The sequence below is a fragment of the Ovis aries genome, chromosome 26 (genome assembly GCF_016772045.2).
Source record: "Ovis aries strain OAR_USU_Benz2616 breed Rambouillet chromosome 26, ARS-UI_Ramb_v3.0, whole genome shotgun sequence".
NCBI lineage: Eukaryota > Metazoa > Chordata > Mammalia > Artiodactyla > Bovidae > Ovis > Ovis aries.
In genome coordinates this window covers 34,270,673-34,288,586 of record NC_056079.1, presented here as the reverse complement: position 1 = coordinate 34,288,586, position 17,914 = coordinate 34,270,673, and the positions used below count along the sequence as shown (strand labels likewise).

The window sequence follows — 17,914 nt, the reverse complement described above, 5'->3', positions numbered from 1 at the left end:
CTTATCATGCCAATTACCATCAGTGAACCTCCTTCTATATTATCCCCTCCTACCATCATTGCCTTGGCCTACAGAGAAGGCCGTTATTGAAATTTATGGTGATTCTGATACCCTTCTCACCAGCACATCCCAAGGCCATGGTCCTTCCTGTTGGGCTTAATTATTTGGCCTTACATAAGTAGCATGTACATTATAGAACATCCACTTCCCTGAGCCTTTCCTTCCTTTACTCCACTAAGTGGTACAGCAATTCTTTCATTTAAAATTCACTTAGAATGGGCCACCATATCGTCACCATGCTTATTTAACTTATATGCAGAGTACATCATGAGAAATGCTGGGCTGGATGAAGCACAAGCTGGAATCAAGACTGCAGGGAGAATTATCAATAACCTCAGATATGCAGATGACAACACCCTTATGGCAGAAAGCGAAGAAGAACTTAAGAGCCTCTCGATGAAAGTGAAAGAGGAGAGTGAAAAAGTTGGCTTAAAGCTCAACATTCAGAAAACTAAGATCATGGCATCCGGTCCCATCACTTTAGGGCAAATAGATGGAGAAACAGTGGAAACCGTGGCAGACTTTATTTTTTGGAATCCAAAATCACTGCAGATGGTGACTGCAGTCATGAAATAAAAGACAGTTACTCCTTGGAAGAAAAGTTATGACCAACCCAGACAGCATATTAAGAAGCAGAGACATTACTTTGCCAACAAATGTCCATCTAGTCAAAGCTATGGCTTTTCCAGTAGTCGTGTATGGATGTGAGAGTTGGACTATAAAGAAAGCTGAGCACAGAATTGATGCTTTTGAACTGTGGTGTTGGAGAAGACTCTTAAGAGTCCCTTGGGCTGCAAGGAGATCCATCCAGTTCATCCCAAAGGAAATCAGTCCTGAATGTTCATTGGAAGGACTGATGCTGAAGCTGAAACTCCAATACTTTGACTACCTGGTGTAAAGAGCTGACTCATTTGAAAAGACCCTAATGCTGGGAAAGACTGAAGGTGAGAGTAGAAGAGGAGAACAGAGGATAAGATGGTTGGATGGTATCACTGAGTCAAGGGACGTGAGTTTGCATCAACTCCAGGAGTTGGTGATGGACAGGGAGGCCTGGCGTGCTGCAGTCCATGGGGTCGCAAAGAGTTGGACAGGACTGAGCAGCTGAACTAAACTGTACTGAAGTCACCTAGAATGGGCCATCATGTTATTTTCAATGTTTTTGGAAACAATCCCAGCAAAAATGTTTACTATCTTCTAGTATCCATACAGAATGTTGATTCCTCAACTTTGGGAGAATGATTCCATAACAATAAACTCTCTCCTACCAAGTCTTATGGCCCTGATCCAGTCTTATGACAAAGGACTCTCAGAATCTGGTTCCATGCATATCCCTTGGTTTCAGCTGTAACTGCTAACTAGGACCTACAGCTCTGTTGGTGTAGATCCCTGCTGTTGTTCAGTCACTAAGCAGTGTCTGACTCTTTGTGACCCCATGGACTGCAGCACAGGCTTCCCTGTCCTCTGGAGATCCTGTAGTCTGCTCAGATTCATATGCATTGAGTCTGTGATGCTTTCCAGCCATCTCTTCCTCTGCTGCCCTCTCCTCCTTTTGCCTTCCATTTTTCCCAGCATCAGGGTCTTTTCCAATGAGAGCTCTGTTACTCCCGTATAAGCTCCAGGACATCTGGGCTCTAGTTTAAAAGAGCTCTGTGTCTTAACTCTATTTTAAGTTAGTGCCCAAAATGCAGGGGAAGAAACTCAGGGGGATACATTTTGTGTGACAGGTGTCAACTACAACTTGGTGCTTGCCGACAGCATTTGCCATCTGCCTCTGCATAGATGGAATCTTCTGCAGCTGCAGCTGTTGACCTTTGACCTGCTCTGAAGGGAGTTCAGGGTGGAGAATGAGGCACTCTCTGCTCCAGGAAAACTGATGGAACAGGTCTTTAGATAGTTAGATATTTTCAGGATCTGATTTCATGATCCCAAACCTTACTTCTCCTCATATCTAGAAAAGCATGAAATCCCTTCATGGTGACATCAGCTCCTCATGATTAGCAGAAAACCTCTTGTAAAATATGCACTTTATTTCATGTACTCCACCTTTGCCATGATCATATGCATTGGCCTTCTTCCACTACATCTTTGGAGCAGTTTCTCGGAGCTATCTGAGGGGCTGTCTCCCAGGCTGCAGTCCCAATCTTGCCCCAGATAAAATAACTTGCACGCCCACATTGTGCATCTTTTCTTTAGTCAATACAGAGTTCTGTATTATTTTCAAGCAAGGGGAACATCCCCATGCCAGATTGGATGCAGGTGTTGGTATGACACGGGGCAGTTTGATATTTTATAGATTCAAAAGTTTCAGAGAAGTCTGGATGCTCAAAAGTTTAGGGGACATATCTTTAATTCCTCCCGTCCTCAATGCAAAATTCTCATTTTCTTCCCAACCAGATCTTTAACCTGGCAAAATAGATTTGATTGACAATTGAACCTTTTCTGGAGTTCCTTCAACTTGGGAAGTCTTCAACTTTCTCTATCCTCTGATTTTAACTATATAAGTTAATAGGGAGGCCCTTCCACTCAGTCTGAATTCAAATCATCCTATTGCAGGGAAGAGCCAATTCTGACTCCATGTTGGAACTGTTTCTTTGACTTGCTTTTCATTGTTTTGGTTATTATGAGTATACATAATGGTCTGCCTCACAGAACCCTGCTACTCTGCCTGATTGTTAAGCTAAAATGCCTTTGTTCAGCTCATAGACAACTAACATGACCCTACCCCCCTGTGAATGGCTGTGATAAAGAAGAGATTAATACATTCCTTCCACAAGCTTGTCATTCCTGGAGATGTTTGGGAAGACTGGTGGCCTTTTTTACTTTATTTCCTCACCACCTCTCTCTCTCCCATTCTACTTTTTTATTTCCTCACCTCCCCCATCTCTGTTCTATAAAAGAGCCTGATAAGATGGTTATTCTGAAACATTAGTCTGCTACCTTCTTGGCTGGCTGGCTTTTTGAATAAAGTCATAGTCCTTACCTCAACACCTTGTCTCTGGATTATTGGCCTGTTGTGTGGCAAACAGAGCAAGCTTAGACTCTGTACCAATATCTTTTTGCTATCTTTTCCCAGATTCCAATGTTGCTTTGTAATAGATATTCAGTTCCATTGCCCTGGCAATTACTATTTCCCCATACAGTTCACTCATACCAGCTGATACAAGGTATACCCTATCACTAGCATCCTATCCCTGTTCATTCTGTGAGCACATTGTCAGTTTCCACCAGTGATGAGGTGTTCATTAATTGCCTGTTAGTGAGTGATGTCATTCTGAAAATGTATCTTGTATTTTCTCGCACTGCTGTCAGTAACAAGAGTTAGTGGCTGACCAGAAGTCAGCCTCTGGATGAGGTACAATGTGCAAACTATTAGTGATCAGATCATCCAGACCATCAGGAAGTGAGAGGGAAGCAACAGGAGGGAGCAGAGAAGAAATCAAATTAAGATGCAGGCCCAGCAAAGATTTGACCCACTACAATTAGCTAGCCTTGGAGATCAAGGGGGTGAGTTGACAGCTGGAGGCTCTCTGATGACACTCAGCAGTATTCTTCTTGTCCTCTACAACTCATTTTCCTTTCAACATTCTATTTTCTTTCCTTTAACTGCACTTTGTACAATTAGGAGCTTTATGTTTCTTTGGTGTGTATGTATTTACTGTCTTTGTCTCTTGACTCTAAGCTCTGTGAGTACAGTAACCATGCACATGTGTTCAACTTGAATATTATCAGCCCTGTGCACATACATTCTCACTATATATATATATATATATATATATACACACATATATATATATTTAATGGACAAACATGATGACTATGATTGACTCTACAGATGCTTTAAAAGTTTAAGTTTACTTAAAGAAATAATGCAGAATGTAAGCAATTTTTGTTAATTTGTATGTCTCATATAGTAGGCTACTACAAGAACTGCTTTTTGCCCATAGTTTTGGCAACAACAACAAGAAAAAAAAATGCCTGCTTGAGATAAGAATCGAGTGAATGAATCAGCTCAGTTCAGTTAAGCGGCTCAGTCGTGTCCGACTCTTTGTGATTCCATGGAATGCAGCATGCCAGGCCTCCCTGTCCATCACCAACTCCTGGAGTTCACTCAAATGCATGAACATTAAGTTGATGATGTCATCCAACCATCTCACCCTCTGTCGTCCCCTTGTCCTCCTGCCTTCAATCTTTCCCAGCATTAGGGTCATTTCAAATGAGTCAGTTCTTCACATCAGGTGGCCAAATTATTGGAGTTTCAGTTTTAGCATCAGTCCTTCCAATGCATATTCAGGACTGATTTCCTTTAGGATGGACTGGCTAGATATCCTTGCAGTCCAAGGGACTCTCAAGAGTCTTCTCCAACACCACAGTTTAAAAGCATCAATTCTTCTGCGCTCAGCTTTCTTTATAGTCCAACTCTCACGTCCATACATGACTACTGGAAAAACCATAGCTTTGACTAGATGGACCTTTGTTGGCAAAGTAATGTCTCTGCTTTTTAATAAGCTTTCTAGGTTGGTCATAACTTTTCTTCCAAGGAGTAAGCATCTTTTAATTCATGACTGCACCATCTGCAGTGATTTTGGATTCCAAAAAATAAAGTCTGTCACTGTTTCCACTGTTTCCCCATCTAATTCCCATGAAGTGATGGGACCAGATGCCATGATCTTCGTTTTCTGAATGTTGAGCTTTAAGCCAACTTTTTCACTCTCCTCTTTCACTTTCATCAAGAGGCTGTTTAGTTCTTCACTTTCTGCCATAAGGGTTGTGTCATCTGCATATCTGAGGTTGTTGATATTTCTCCCGGCAATCTTGATTCCAGCTTTTGTTTCCTCCAGCCCAGCATTTCTCATGATGTACTCTGCATATAAGCTAAATAAGCAGGGTGACAATATACAGCCTTGACATACTTCTTTCCCTATTTGGAACCAGTCTGTTCCATGTCCAATTCTAACTGTTGCTTCCTGACCTGGATATAGGTTTCTCAAGAGGCAGGTCAGGTGGTCTGGCATTCCCATCTCTTTCAGAATTTTCCACAGTTTATTATGATCCACACAGTCAAAGGCTTTGGCATAGTCAATAAAGCAGAAGTAGATGTTTTTCTGGAACTCTCTTGCTTTTTCAATGATCCAGCAGATGTTGGCAATTTGATCTCTGGCTCCTCTGCCTTTTCTAAATCCAGCTTGAACATCTGGAATTTCATGGTTCACGTACTGCTGAAGCCTGGCTTGGAGAATTTTTAGCATTACTTTACTAGTGTGTGAGATGAGTGCAATTGTGTGGTAGTTTGAGAATTCTTTGCCGTTACCTTTCTTAGGGATTGGAATGAAAACTAACCTTTTCCAGTCCTGTGGCCACTGCTGAGTTTTCCAAATTTGCTGGCATATTGAGTGCAACACTATCACAGCATCATCTTTTAGGATTTGAAATAGCTCAACAGGCTGGAATTCCATCACCTCTACCAGCTTTGTCCATAGTGATGCTTCCTAAGCCCATTTAACTTTGTATTCTAGGATGTCTGGTCTAGGTGAGTGATCATCGTGATTATCTGAGTCGTGAAGATATTTTTGTATAGTTCTGTGAATTCTTGCCACCTCTTCTTAACATCTTCTGCTTTCTTTATTTCATACTATTTCTGTCCTTTATTGTGCCCACCTTTGCATAAAATATTCCCTTGGTATCTCTAATTTTCTTAAAGAGATCTCTAGTCTTTCCCATTCTATTGTTTACCTTTATTTCTTTGCACTGATCACTGACTAAGGCTTTCTTATCTCTGCTTGCTATTCTTTGGAACTCTGCATTCAAATGGGAATATCTTTCCTTTTTCCTTTTCCTTTCACTTCTCTTCTATTCACAGCCATTTGTAAGGCTTCCTCAGACAACCATTTTGCCTTTTTGCATTTCTTTTCCTGGGGCATGGTCTTGATCCCTGCCTCCTATACAATGTCACAAACCTCTGTCCATAGTTCTTCAGGTACTTTGTCTATCAGATCTAGTCCCTTGAATCTATTTCTCACTTCCACTGTAAAATCATAAGGAATTTAATTTAGGTCATACCTGAATGGTGTAATGGTTTTTCCTATTTTTTTCAATTTAAGTCTGAATTAAATGAATATTTTTGGATGAAGAAATTAATAAACTACATCAAAAGATTGATTTTGACCTATTTGAATAAGTTTTGTGGAGATATTAGAGTGTATATTCCAAGAGGAAATTCACGAGTGGTTACATCTTTACTAAGCATCCTTATTTTCATTAGAACTCAAGAAGATGTCAAATGTTAAGTAACTAGGTTTGGTGTTAAAGGTTCATTTAATTAAAAAGAGTGTGGGAAGGACTCTTTCAGTCCAAAGAGTATGGCAGCCAGTCCCCCATTTCTGCTTTGTGGAGACGGAGCCAAGCTTTTGAGGTAGGGGTTGCAGAGGTCTGATGGATAATCAAAGTTGATGCTGAAATTGCAAAACAATCGATGGCTATCATTTGTATTGGAAATCGCTGTTCATCAAGTACATGTTGAAAGAAAACTATGTTATGGTCACTAATAAAAAGAGTGTGAAAGCTATCCAAGTGCCGCTAAAGGCGGATTTGGGAATAGACGATGAAAGAGATGATAATCCTGTCCCTTTGTCAAATGTTAACGCAGTAGTATCTAAAAAAACAAACAAACAAACAAAAAATGGTCATTCTGTGGTGCACCCATCACAAAGACAATCCTCATCATCCTGAGGACAATGAGAACAAAGAAAAATGGACAGATGATATCTCTGAATATCTGAACAACTTCCTGAAAGTTCACCAAGGAACATGATTTGATCTTACACTGGCAGCAAACTACTTAGAAATCAAAGATTTGCTTGATGTTACCTGCAAGGCTGTTGTCAATATGATCAAGGGGGAAAGTAAGGAGATTTGAAAGACATTCAATATCAAAAGTGATTTTACTGAAGAAGGGGAAACCCAGGTATGCAAAGAGAACCAGCCATGTGAAGAGAAGTGAAATTGTGTGCCAGATGCTGCAACAGTGCAGCAATCATTGCAAATATTAGCTGCCCTGTTTTGTTTATAATTGTAATATTAGAGACACAGACAACAAAAGCAGCAGCAAATCAATTGTATTGGCAGAATTTTGTCCTCATTGCACGTGTAGTTTCAGTAGAGATTCCAAACTTATGGCTCAGTTTCTTCTAGTATGGTTAAAAGTTTCCTTTTTCTTTGCTCTGAATAAAATTGCACTGTTGGTTCTCTATAGAAAAAATTTTAAAAACATAAAAGGATTGTGTCCTAGATTCAACTTATTGGATCTTACAGAGAGTAAATAAGTAATAAGTAAATTATTTAATTTAAAAGTGATGCATTACACGTTGGTCAAAAGTTACTGTAGCAAAGACAAATAATATTTTCAAATGCAAATGAGCATTGTAAAATTAACAACAAAGAACCAAGTAAAAAGCAACATCTTGAAAACATAGCATAGAGAAAATAGCACTGATCTGTGATTCATGAAAGATGAAAGCTCTGTAGCTCTGGAATTTTGGTTGTCACCTAACCTGAAACTTGTTACTAAAGATGAGTTTCAAATAATTAGGAAGATTAAAAAAAACTTACAGGAAATTAAAAAAAAATAATAGTTAGGAAGACAACATAAAACAAGTACTGTGTAATTTGGTACAAACTATAAACCTTGTGTTACAGCTAGGCAAATAACTGAAATTTGGTGTTCTGCTACCTTTACTCAGTTAGCAAATGATTTTATTTGTATGTCACTGAGTAATTTTGATTTATTCTAAACTTAATTTACTTCTTTAAAACTATAAAATTATATTGAGGTATTATGAATAATCACTGTCTGAAAAGGAGGGATATATGTATTAGTCATGTGAATTATTCTCAAAAATTGTTTAAAAAGTGAAGTATAAAAACAAATTTTAATCAATTGCCTGAGACTACTGTTATCCTATCAGTTCTTCAGTGAGGAAATATAATTCTATACTTTCAGAATGAAGAACATTTAAAGTTTCAGGCCACTAAAATTAGGTTATGAATGGTAAAGTAAGAAGTTCAGTAAAATTATGAAATCTACTAACTTGCTATTCCAACCTCTATATACATAAATATAGCTCCTAATTTGAGCTGTAAATATGGATCTTTTTGATGAGAAAGTTAAGATCCAAACCAAAAACCAAACCGTAAGAAAAGGAATGTACAATACTATCCTCAAAGTTTGAAACACTCCTACAAAAACTAATTTTCCTTCATTCAAATTTAATCTTTACTGACGTTGTGATTCAGTTCTTCCAATTCTAGAGTTGTGTGATATCTATTATATCTTAGAGAGGGATCCAAATTTAGGATAAATATATAAGACAGGAACCTCCAGCCCCTGCCCAGGTGCTCTGGGACCCAGCACCTCCCAGCAGTGGGCCCAGACCAGACCCAGGACCCTGCAGGTCCTGCAGTCCACATCAAGAGTACCCTTTGAGCACATAGCTCTGGAGAATGGAGAGCAGTGTGCTGCTGGGTTCCATAGAAAGTGTGCTATAAAATGAAATCAACCCACCTAAAGTGTGCTGCATGCTAAGTTGTGTCCAAATCTTTGCAAATATGGACTGTAGCCCACCAGGCTCCTCTGTCCATGAGATTCACCAGGCAAGAATACTGGAGTGGGTTGCCATGCCCTCTCACCCAGGGATTGAACTTGTATCTCTTATGTCTCATGCATTGGCAGTTGGATTCTTTACCACTAGTGCCACTTGGGAAGCCCCCAACCCACCTAATACATAGAAATGTAAATAAAGAATCAGGCAAAATGAGGCAAAGGAGGAATATGTTCCCCAGAAGTAAAAGGAAACAAAATGGAGATAAGCAATCTACTTATAAAGAGTTCAGGTAACGATCATATTAGTACTAATATTGTGTGTGTTAGTCACTCAGTTGTCTCTGACTCTTTGCCATATCATTTACTGTAGCCCACCAGGCTCCTCTGTCCATGGGATTATCCAGGCAAGAATACTGGAGTGGGTTGCCATGGTCTACTCCAGGGCACCTTCCTCACCCAGGGATCAAACCTGGGTCTCCTGCATTGCAGGCAGATTCTTTACCATCTGAGCTACCAGAGAAACCCCAATACTAATGTTAATTTTAATTTAAATTTTTACACTTAACTTTAAGTGTGTGGGGAAGCTGTCAAGTCACAGAGGCAGATAATGTTTCTAAAACCCAAAGCTTTAGTTGAAAAGTTTTGAGTTTTATCCTTAGCAACAGATTCGGCCAGTTATTTTCCTTGAAATGACATGCTCACTTCATTCATTTTTGATGTCTTCCAAATACCCAACTCTTAATCAACATCATTTGTCTCAATCATTATTTTAAGTAAAAATGGTGTTCCATGTCAAAGGTGGCTAGTTCAGTTCACAAATCAACCAGTTGCAGAAGTGCTTTACTGTGTCCTCTGGTATGAAAGTGCTTTAAATATCCACCCCAAGGATCATGCAGGATATTAAGAAGATATGTACCCTGATATTGAGGCTTAATAAAATTATTAACTTTCTCTGCTTCATCAAAGACAAGAAAAAGAGAAATATATGAAAAAAAGAAATACCTTTTCCAAATACCTCAGCACACTGGTTGTCAGTAGTTTGGCATCGTCCGTTGTAACAATATGCATTCCCCAACCTGCACAACTGGCCATTCATGGCATATGTGTCAGGAACGCAATTACTGGAAGTCCCATTGCAATACTCGGTAAAATCACACTCTGGATCCACACTCTTTCTACAGGGAGTACCTGCTACTGATATCTAGGAGGAAAATGAAAATCATGTTCCATGAGGGACTATTCTCAATTTCTTACTGAAGAGAAAGTGAGATGTGCCTGATTACAGCAAGTCCCCTACATATCAATGCATTCTACTCCATTTGGAAATTCGATTTGTTCATAAATCCAACAAAGTTAGCCTAGGCACTTAACTAACACAATTGGCTGTACAGCACCATACTGTAACAGATTTATTGTCCTTTTCACAAAATAATACTTAAAAAAATAAATATTTTAAATCTTATAATATCTTGAAAAGTACATTAGTACAGCACAATAGCTGGTATCCAGGGGCTGGCATTGAGTGAACAGGCAAGAATTACCGACTGGAGGAGGAAGACCAGGTGAGAGATGGTAGAGCTGAAAGATCATCAGGAATAGGAGATGGAGGATGATGTTTCGATCATGCTTGATGTTAATAGCACGGGTTCTGGTTCCTTGGGGAAGCAAATGCACATTTGCCATATTTGACAGTTTGTGAGTTGAAGGTTCATAGGTAGGGAACTTACCATATTGATACTAGAGAGGATTACAGAGCCCTATTGCTGAGCTCTCCGAAGGAAAGGGCAGGCAGAGTATTCATCATGAAGCCTGAGGAAAAGTAACTATCTCAAAGGCTAAAAGGATCCTCCACCAGAGTTTTGTGTTTTACATCAAAAGACCACCAGACTAACCAGCATTTGGATGGAGACAGATCAAACAGATGAAGCATACTTGCTCCTCAAAACTGGAGAAACACTGCCTCTACCATTTTCTTCTTGGAGATACCCAGGAGACAAACTCCCTGGTTTCATATAATCCATTATATTTAAAATAGATAGCCTAATTTAATCTATCTATTTAAAATAGATAGCAAAGACCTACTGTATAGCACAAGGAACTCTCCTCAATATTCTGTAATAACCTAAATGGGAAAAGAATTATGCATATATAATTTGTATAACTGAATCTCTTAGCTGTACACCCAAAACTAGAACAACATCGTAAATCAACTATAGTCTGATATAAAAGAAAATATTTTTTAAAAAAGCTTCCTGGTTTTAATATCTTGCTTGGACTTTTACTAACTTACTTGTGTGAGTGAGACACATAATTCCTCATTTGTAAACTTGGGATAATAATCATTCTCTCGTAAGGTTCTTGTTAGTATTAAACTGAATTAATGTAACATGTGCTTGAACAACATATGGTAAACAATATGTGGAGTAGCCATTACCATTGCTGTCATCATCACCATTATATTTATCATTTGTGAGCTAAAATCCTCTTTTCATAGCTCAGATAAAGAGTACATTTATGATCATATCTTTAGTCCATGTTGACTTAATCAGGCATCGTTGCCTTCTATGATGAAGTTCCATGGCCAGAAGCTGACATTCTATGCATGCTGAAGTAACCCACACACTCTACAATCCAGTTCCATTGACCTAATATTTAACAGACTGAGGCAAATATGAGCAATACATGAATGAAATGCCATCTTATAAACGACTGTATGAAGAAGAAACTCTTTCAACCTAGAATTCCATTCTTAGGAAATATATATTTCAATAATGACTGTGAAATAAAGACTTGCCCAGGAAAACAATAATTAAGACAATTGATTTCAGCAGATAGAAATTACAAGGACTAGTAAAGGAAGTCTTCAGATATAAGGAGTATGGTACCGAGCAGAAATTTATAGAAGGAAATAAAGAGACCCAGAAATGGAATAAATGATGCTAATTGCAAAATTCTGTTTTCTTCATTTTACTTGTTCTAAAAAATAAGACTATATAAAGCAAAACAAGCAACAAAATATTTTGTGTTTATAATATGTGAGAGATGTTCTTTTATATAAGGTCCATCTCCATATATGAAGTGGTGTATTATATGAAACCAAACTCTGATTGATCAAAGATCTGTAAACTCAGAGAAACTATTAATAGTACAATGATTTTTAAGGTTAAATAATAAACAAGTAGCAATGACAAAATCAAATCATGTTGTGCAGTTTTAGAGTCTACATTTAGTTTGTAGACCAATTGCAAGGCTCATTAATAGCTACTGGGAATTCAAAATAGTACAGTCAGTTTAGAATATAGGTTTACAGTTTCCTATAAAACTCCATATACACTTACTGTACAAACCAACAATTTCATTTATAGTTATCTAAGTGAAAAAACCCTAATATTCATGCAAAATCTGCTTATGAATAATTTTATAGCAGCTGTATTTTCACCACCCCAAATGGAAAATGAACCAAATATCCCTCAACTGGGAACTGTATTAACAAACTGTGGTACATCCTTAAATTGCTTGCAATACTATTCAGCAATAAAAAACGAATGAAATACTGATAAACACAACATAAATGAAGCTCAAATGCATAATGCTAAGAACTGTGGTGTTGGGGAAGACTTTTGAGAGTCCCTTGGACTGCAAGTAAATCAAACTAGTCAATCCTAAAGGAAATCAATCCTGAACAGGCATTGGGAGGACTGGTGCTGAAACTGAAGCTCCAATACTTTAGCCACCTGATGTGAAGAACTGATTCCTTAGAAAAGACCCTGATGCTGGGAAAGATTGTAGGCAGGAGAAGAACAGGACAACAGAGGATGAGATGTTGGATGGCATCACTAACTCAATGGACATGAGTTTGAGCAAGCTCTGGGCGTTGGTGATGGACAAGGAGGCCTGGCATGCTGCAGTTTGTGGGATTGCAGAGTCAGATATCACTGTGTGACTGAATTGAAGATGCCTATTTATAATGTTTACACACATGAGATTCAATAAAATGCAATTTGCTTTTGCAAAACCAGAAATGCAGAAAACAGATCTGTAGTTACTAAGGCCTGTGGGTGGAGGTGTGAACTATCTACAAAGTGGCATGGAGGTAGGGGGGTTTGAGAGACCTGGTAATGAAATTGCCTATCCTTTGATTGTGGGGCTTGTTATAAGGTTGAATATGTTTGTCATAATACTCAGGAGCAGTCACTAAAATAATTTTACTCTAATGAATTATACTCTAATAGAAAAAAAATGAGCAAAAAGAATATACGGAATATTTGTGTGTATATAACTTACCAGAGTTGGAATTAAAATATTTTGCATTATGAAACTTGCTTTCTAAGTTCATGCATATTGAGCCTGCACTTATTAACTCTTGTACTATATTCAATAATTTATGTAACCATTCCAACAACAGTAAACATTAAATTTGCCTTTAAAATTTGCTACTGCAAATTATCCTGTAATTAATACTTTTTTTTTCCTGAGCTTTCCACACATGGTCATGTTTCTAGGGTACATACGTAAGACATAAACTCATAATAATCAATTAACATAATAATTTATACTCTAATCGGAATATGCAAAAATTGCTCAGGAAAGGGATTAAAGTAATTCAAATTTCCAAAAACACCATGAAACAAAGATCTTTAGTCCCATTCCTTAGATAATATCTGGCATTGTTTTTAAAACTGCTATTTGGATAACTGCTCTATAATATTATATTATCATTTTATTTGTGTTTATCTTAATTACTGCAGATGATCAGTGCACACACTGAACAATTATACTTTTCATTGTTGTAAATTGCTTGGGTACTCCATTTGCCAGTGTGTGTGTGTTTGTGTGTGTGGTGTGTGACTCAACTTTGATTTATTAATGTGAGGATTCTTTGTATTTTCACTACCCTACACTTTTGGACTTCCCTTGTGGCTAAGCTGGTAAAGAATCCGCCTGCAGGTTGGAGGACCTGGGTTCGATCCCTGGGTTGGGAAGATCTCTTGAAGAAGGGAAAGGCTACCTACCCACTCTTGCATTCTGGCCTGGAGAATTCCATGGAATATACAGGGCCTGGTGCACACAAGGTTCAGTATTCTTGCCTTGAGAACTCCATGAACAGTATGAAAAGGCAAAAGATAGGACACTGAAAGATGAATTCCCCAAGTAGGTAGGTGCGAAATATGCTACTGGAGAACGGTGGAGAAATAACTCCAGAAACAAAGAAGAGACAGAGCCAAGCAAAAACAGCACCCAGCTGTGGATGCGACTGGTGATGGAAGCAAAGTCTTATGCTCTAAAGAGCAATATTCCATAGGAACCTGGAATGTTAGGTCCATGAATCGAGGCAACTTGGAAGTGGTCAAACAGGAGATGGCAAGAGTGAACATCAATATTTTAGGAATCAGAGAAAAAAAAAATGGACTGGAATGGGTGAATTTAAATGACCTATTATTACTGTGGGCAAGAATCCCTTAGAAGAAATGGAGTAGCCAACATAGTCAAAAAGAGTCTGAAATGCAGTACTTGGATGCAATCTCAAAATGACAGAATGATCTCTATTCATTTCCAAGGCAAACCATTCAGTATTACAGTAATCCAAGTCTATGCCCTGACCAGTAATGCTGAAGAAGCTGAAGTTGAACAGGTTTATGAAGACCTACAAGATCTTCTAGAACTAACACCCCAAAAAGATGTCCTTTTCATTATAAAGGACTGGAATGCAAAAGTAGGAAGTCAAAAATACCTGGCTGCTGCTGCTGCTGCTGCTGCTGCTGCTCAGTCGCGTCAGTCGTGTCCGAATCTGTGCGACTCCATAGACGACAGCCCACCAGGCTCCCCCGTCCCTGGGATTCTCCAAGCAAGAACACTGGAGTGGGTTGCCATGTCCTTCTCCAATGCATGAAAGTGAAAAGTGAAAGTGAAGTCTCTCAGTTGTGTCCAACCCTCAGCGACCCCATGGACTGCAGCCTTCCAGGCTCCTCCGTCCGTGCAAATCTGGCTTTGGAGTACAGAATGAAGCAGGGCAAAGGCTAATAAGAGTTTTGCCAAGAGAACGCACTGGTCATAGCAAACACCCTCTTCCAACAACACAAGAGAAGACAACACATGGATATCACTAGACGGTCAATACTGAAATCAGATTGATTATATTCTATGCTGCCAAAGATGTAGAAGCTCTATACAGTCAGCAAAAACAAGACTGGGAGCTGACTGTGGCACAGACCATGAACTCCTTATTGCCAAATTCAGACTTAAGTTGAAGAAAGTAGGGAAAACCACTAGTCCATTCAGGTGTGACCTAAATCAAATTCCTTATGATTATACAGTGGAAGTGCCGGGAGCCAGTGTGAGGAATTCCACCCATGACAAGGTCATGCGGTAGAGCTCTGATGGCAAGGCTAATCAGACCTCAGGTTTTCCCCCTGGAATTTCCTGAGCATCCACCCCCCAAAAAATAATAATCTGCCTGCTTTTCCACTCTTCTGACATTCTCTGGAAAAAGTCAATTCAGGGCTTTAGTCTTCTGCATTTGAAAGACTGTTTCAATCCAAAAACCCCTCTGATGGCTTTCTAGCCTGCCTGCAGGACTCATACAGCTGCGTAAGTGATTGTTTGAGGCCTCCTGACCACAGGAGGCACAGGAAGCTTAAAACATCCTAGGAATGTAGGGGCTTCCAAGGAGTCAAAATCATTAGAATAGGACTGATTAAAAGTTTCATTTGTTGAGCCAATACTTGCTGCCAAATTTTCATATCCTTTATTTTTAGATATAGTTGGTATATAGAAATGCAAGTAGTAGATCTGGTATTAGCAACATTAGATCTTTGAGTTAAGTACCTTCTTTGTTATAACCCACTGCACCTTTGTTCTATAGAGATGTAACTTTAGCACTTTAAGGAGATGCAGATTAAAGAAAAACACTTCAGGGGAAACAAAATTAACATTCATTAAGGAAGAGAGCCAAAAGTGTTAACAAGCCTCTTGGCCAGAAGATAATGTAAATCACCTGAGACCTTTTGTATACAAAAAGATATACAGAAAGAGTCTGGGCTGCTAACGCTACATAATTTTGTATTACCCATTGATCTCTATGTATAATCAAAAGTATAAAGGGCCTTGAAGGACAATAGAAGGAGAGCAAGTTGCTGGACTGGTTTCCTCCGAGTCTCCTCTTTACTCTAATTTCAGGCTGAATTCCCATCTGGGATGTGGAGGCTCACTATGTCTACTAACTTGTCCAGGCTTTTAAGATTCGTAAGAGAGCCCAAGGCGGGGCACTCTCCGATATTCAACCAGGCTCCGGCGGCCTAACGTAGACAGTGCAAGCTCCTTGTCTGGAACTTTATTGGTTTTCCACGTAACCCAAGTTAATCAGCCTCTTCTCTCCACTTAATTTTCTTACTACACTATTTCTTCCTAATCTAATCTTATATTAATAAATAAAAAAGTTTTCTTCACCGACTCCATCCACCCTTCAAATTCCCTGGATCCACCGGGGCTGGATCCTGGCAGAAGTGACAAATGATTCAAGAGATTAGATATGTTAGACAGAGTACCTGAAGATCTATGGATGGAGGTTCATGACATTGTACAGCAGGCAGGGATCAAGACCATCCCCAAGGAAAATAAATGCAAAAAGGCAAAATGGTTGTCTGAGGAGGCCTGACAAATTGCTGTGAATAGAAGAGAAGTGAAAAGCAAAGTAGAAAAGGAAAGATATACCCATTTGAATGCAGAGTTCTAAAGAATAGCAAGGAGAGATAAGAAAGCCTTCCTCAGTGATCAATGCAAAGAAACAGAGGTAAACAATAGAATAGGAAAGACTAGAGATCTCTTCAAGAAAATTAGAGATACCAAGGGAACATTTCAGGCAAAGATGGGCACAAAAAAGGACAGCAATGGTATGGACCTAACAGAAGCAGAAGATATTAAGAGGAGGTGGCAAGAATATACAGATGAACTGTACAAAAAAAGATCTTCATGACCCAGATAATCACAATGGTGTGATCACTCACCTAGAGCCAGACATCCTGGAATGTGAAGTCAAGCGGGCCTTAGAAAGCATCACTACGAACAAAGCTAGTGGAGGTGATGGAATTCCAGTTGAGCTATTTCAGATCTTAAGATGACGCTGTGAAAGTGCTGCACTCAATATGCCAACAAATTTGGAAAATGCAACAGTGGCCACAGGGCTGGAAAAGGTCAGTTTCCATTCCATCCCAAAGAAAGGTAATGCCAAAGAATGCTCAAACTACCACACAATTGCACTCATCTCACATGCTAGCAAAGTGATGCTCAAAATTCTCCAAGCCAGGCTTCAACAGTACGTGAACTGTGAGCTTCCAGATGTCACACTGGATTTAGAAAAGGCAGAGGAATCAGATATCAAGTTCTAACATTCGTTGTATCATGAAAAAAGCAAATGAGTTTCGGAAAAACAACTACTTTTGCTTTATTGACTATGCCAAAGCCTTTGACTGTGTGGATCACAATAAAATGTGGAAAATTCTTAAAGAGATGGGAATATACGACTACCTGACCTGCCTCTTGAGAAATTTGTATGCAGGTCAGGAAGCAACAGTTAGAACTGGACATGGAACAATAGACTGTTTCCAAATCAGGAAAGGAGTACATCAAGGCTGTATAATGTCACCCTGCTTATTTTACTCATAGGCAGAGTACATCATGAGAAATGCTGGGCTGGATGAAGCACAAGCTAGAGTCAAGGTAGCCAGGAAAAATATCAATAATCTCAGATATGCAGATGATATCACCTTTATGGCAGAAAGCAAAGAAGAACTAAAGAGCCTCTTGATGAAAGTGAAAGAAGAGAGTGGAAAAAGTTGGCTTAAAGGTCAACATTCAGAAAACTAAGATCGTGGCATCTGGTCCCATCACTTCATGGCAAATAGATGGGGAAACAGTGGAAACAGAGACAGACTTTATTTTTGGTGGCATTGAAACATGTATACTATCATGTAAGAAACGAATGGTCAGTCTATGTCCGATTCAGGATACAGCATGCTTGGGGCTGGTGCATGAGGATGACCCATAGAGATGTAATAGGGAGGGAAGTGGGAGGGGGGTTCATGTTTGGGAATGCATGTACACCCGTGGTGGGTTCAAGCCAATGTATGGCAAAACCAGTACAGTATTGTAAAGTAAAATAAAGTAAAAATCAAAATTAAAAAAAATAGAATAAAAAATAAAAGCAGTGGAAGCACTGAGGAAAAAAAAGAATCACTGCAGGTGGTGGCTGCAGCCATGAAT

The 17,914-nt window shown here is 39.0% G+C and overlaps 1 protein-coding gene and 1 pseudogene across 1 annotated transcript in view; one reads left to right on the top strand and one right to left on the bottom strand.

The window, feature by feature from the left end:
• ADAM18 (ADAM metallopeptidase domain 18) overlaps positions 1-17,914 on the bottom strand; it is a 135,485-nt gene that overhangs the window by 35,132 nt on the left and 82,439 nt on the right. Inside the window, exon 14 of the mRNA XM_027962623.2 lies at positions 9,659-9,857. Within this exon, the coding sequence (XP_027818424.2) occupies positions 9,659-9,857 (199 nt within the window). The remainder of the gene's footprint in view (positions 1-9,658; positions 9,858-17,914) is intronic.
• Positions 3,507-7,057, top strand: LOC114111044 (S-phase kinase-associated protein 1-like; annotated as a pseudogene).